The sequence below is a fragment of the Limulus polyphemus genome, unplaced genomic scaffold (assembly GCF_000517525.1).
Source record: "Limulus polyphemus unplaced genomic scaffold, Limulus_polyphemus-2.1.2 Scaffold3831, whole genome shotgun sequence".
NCBI classification, from domain to species: domain Eukaryota; kingdom Metazoa; phylum Arthropoda; class Merostomata; order Xiphosura; family Limulidae; genus Limulus; species Limulus polyphemus.
Genome location: NW_013669441.1, coordinates 55,093 through 58,494, shown reverse-complemented (window position 1 = coordinate 58,494; position 3,402 = coordinate 55,093). Strand labels below are relative to the sequence as shown.

Genomic DNA, 3,402 nt, shown 5'->3' with positions numbered 1-3,402 from the left:
AACGAGATGACATGGCCTTTCACATGTGACCCGTCTTGAAAGGGTTAAACACCTCAATCAGATTCCCTCTAACAATTTCAGCAATCTTAACCTGTCTTTGTATGATAACCTTTTCATCCCATATTATCCTAGCTTTCCTTTAAACCCTTTACAATAATTCAATATCCCTTCTAAGGAAAGAAGCCCAACAATGAACACAACACTCCAAAAGTGGCCTAACCAGTAGCCTATACAATGAAGTTATAATTATCCCATATCATCCTAGCCTTCCTTTGAACCCTTTACAATAATTCAAAATCCCTTCTAAGGAAAGAAGCCCAACAATGAACACAACACTCCAAATGTGGCCTAACCAGTAGCCTATACAATGAAGTTATAAACTCTTTAGACTTGTATTCAATATTTCTGTAAATAAAACCTTAAATCCAATCTGCCTCACCACTAACAACAGCACACTGCTTGGATGGCTGAAGAGATTGATCAACCAAGACAGTAAGATCCTCTACTTCAATAATAATGTTAAGGCTGTTCTCATAAAAATTATACTTATACTTTAAATTATGATACTCCTCATGCATTACCTTACATTTATTATAATTATAAGCCACCTGCCATTTACTTGCCCAACTCACTACATGATTTAAATCCTTTTGCAGCATTCTCATCACAGCCAACAACACCCAAGACCTTAATATGACCAGCAAGTTTATGCAATTTATTGACCATTCTATTATGTATATTACTGATGTAAAAAAAACAAAGGTCCTAACAATGAGGTACCTCACTTGTGACATTAACCTACAATCCTTTGCTTTCTTACAATTAGCTGTTTTTGATACAATTAGTCAACTTAACAACACACAATATAGATAATTTTTTTATCAAGCCTTTTGAGTGTTAAAAGTGTAAGATGCTTTCTGAAAATCCAGATACACTAAATTTACATCCTTACCTTCATCTACATAAACAGTAAACTCTTCAAAGAATATCAAAAGATTACTAAGGCAAGATTTTCCTCTAATAAAATCATTTTGAATATCCATCAAAGCTTTAAACTTTGTAATATTTTTTTTAGGCAATCATCATCTTTGTTCCTGTATCACTGCTGAAGCCCTACTAAAAGGTCAAAAGATTGAATGAATAGTACTGGAAACATAATAGTATCAAGTAGAATAAAATTTGGATAGGAGATCAAATCAAGCAAAACTCCAGCACTAGTCACAAAACAAATGAGGAATAGAAGCCTTTCTGACATGCATCCACTTATATATATATTCTGCCACATAATTACAAGTTTTTTACTGAAAAACACCTTTCTATTAGTGTCACGCTCAGATTTGTATTTTATTCAATATCACAAGTCGTGTACTCATTTTTATCACCAGCCTCCTTCTGCTTAACACAAGATAAAAAAGTACCATTCATTCATAACAGCACAGAAAGATATGGGTTCATAAGTTATTCTAAATTTCTGTCTCTTAATAAGTAAGCATGAAATAGTTCTTGAAGTATGCATGTATTGATGCATTACATGATTAATGATTTTGGTAAACTTTTTGTTATTCACTTGCAAAACGTAGATTTATCCATCTCCAAGTTTTGGTGAATTTCCGAGTGAAAACAACTGGTAAAAAATTGTTAAAGGTGATCCCAATAGACTGAGTAGCTTTGTATAAATTTGCTTGTTATATAATAATATAAGCTAACCTATGCAGAGATGTATGACATTCAATTATGGGGTTAGATAATATAAAAACAAAACAAACATTACAGTTACATTCTAATTCATATTAACTGACGATTCCAGTAGCAATATTCAGTAAGTTTTCACTGGTTCCTATGACTGTTATATAAGTATTGTTATTACCATTACCACTACCAGTGCCACTGCTATTGATGTACTAGTAATAGTAATACTATGTTACTCGACTATGCTAGTGCTACGCCTAACTTAGTATAATATTAATAGTAACTACCTAGGTTAAGTAAATGTTTATAATGAAAGTACTTTTTTGATAATTCAAATCTTACTTCTAAACTCAATATCACTTTTTAAGAAAGTAAGTACGAAATAAAAAACAATAACGTTTTTCTCGCTTTTAAAGGAAAGATACTCACCATAACTTTGCCAAATTCTTTCTTTCAAGCCTCTTAAGTTAACGTCGTAACTTAGAACAGACTTTCTGTCACAGAAATCAAACACTCGAACGCTAACACTTGTTTAATTTCACAGAACGAGCACAAGATCGACTCCAAAATCTGCTTGTCACGTTTATCCACATTTATGTTACTTTCGAAATATTTTTGTCAAAAAATTTAGAAAACTAGCAATACAAAATCACTAGTAATAAATAAGTCAAATATAGCCAAAATTATATTACTTAATTAATAAGGTAAATAACGACGAAAATATTACAAGTACGAAACTTTTATCAATAAGCGAAAATATAAATGAGGATTATATTAAGATGGCGTCGCACATGGTGGGTGCATGGTTATTGTCGTCACGGCAGAGATTCCCAATTTCCAAAGTATGAATAATAAATTTGGCAAATTAGTCTGTTATTTAACTTATAAATGATTTTTTATATCATGAAATGTATTCTTGCAAGTCACTTTTATAAACATATGTAACTTTACTGGTTTGAAGTTAGACTTAAAAGTTAAACTTTAAATAAACTGTTACTGTTAAAGCTAAATTTAGTTAAACTTACGTAAAGTTTTAAAATCCGTTATTAACAGTGTTAAACTTAAAGCTAGAAAACTTAATGATTCACAGGTTAGTTATGAATTGAAAATAGTGAAATCGAACATATATTCTGCATCTTCACCGGGTTGTTTCATTGTTGAAGTTTGATCATCTTAATCATGTCATACAGGGGTGAAATTCTGAAAAACAAGAAGCATTTAGCTGAGTGAAGTGGACCTGTTTTTGAAAAATAAAATCTAATTGTAAACATAAAAAACAGCAAAGCAGCTCATATAAGCCCAGGTACTAGTACTGCTTTAAAAAATAAGTTCTGGTACTCTGGTTTTGCATTTTGTTTTCAAACTTCTTTTACTTTAGATTCTTCTGCTTAATTAATATTCTTCCAATTTTCTGTTTACTCCTTTTTTGTAACATCCAAAGGCAAGTTGCAGTGTTGCATAATGAGTAAAAATATTTCTGTATAACAGCAAAAGTTTTTGGTTTGTGAATTTACCTTCAAATCATGTGGCATTCAATAACACAGTATACTTTCATCCATTCATTATTTACCCCTATCTAGTGGAGAAGCAATTCCGATGAAAGGTCAGCACACAAGATATTACACAAAATGTGCAATGATTTTCAAAATGGACCCAGAAACTTGAGTGCTTTCAAATAGTAGACTATTCTTCCTCAGGAAGGTTGAGAAAAAA

General features: G+C 31.4%; 2 protein-coding genes across 2 annotated transcripts in view; one reads left to right on the top strand and one right to left on the bottom strand.

Moving 5' to 3' along the window:
- The window catches only part of LOC106470119 (proteasome subunit alpha type-4-like), a 14,386-nt gene extending 11,962 nt beyond the window's left edge, over positions 1-2,424 (bottom strand). Inside the window, exon 1 of the mRNA XM_013930645.2 lies at positions 2,119-2,424. Coding sequence (XP_013786099.1) covers positions 2,119-2,121 — 3 coding nt within the window. The 5' untranslated portion in view covers positions 2,122-2,424. The remainder of the gene's footprint in view (positions 1-2,118) is intronic.
- Positions 2,407-3,402, top strand: part of LOC106470121 (mitochondrial import inner membrane translocase subunit TIM44-like) — a 25,904-nt gene continuing 24,908 nt past the window's right edge. The window contains exon 1 of the mRNA XM_013930646.2: positions 2,407-2,531. Within this exon, the coding sequence (XP_013786100.2) occupies positions 2,469-2,531 (63 nt within the window). The 5' untranslated portion in view covers positions 2,407-2,468. The remainder of the gene's footprint in view (positions 2,532-3,402) is intronic.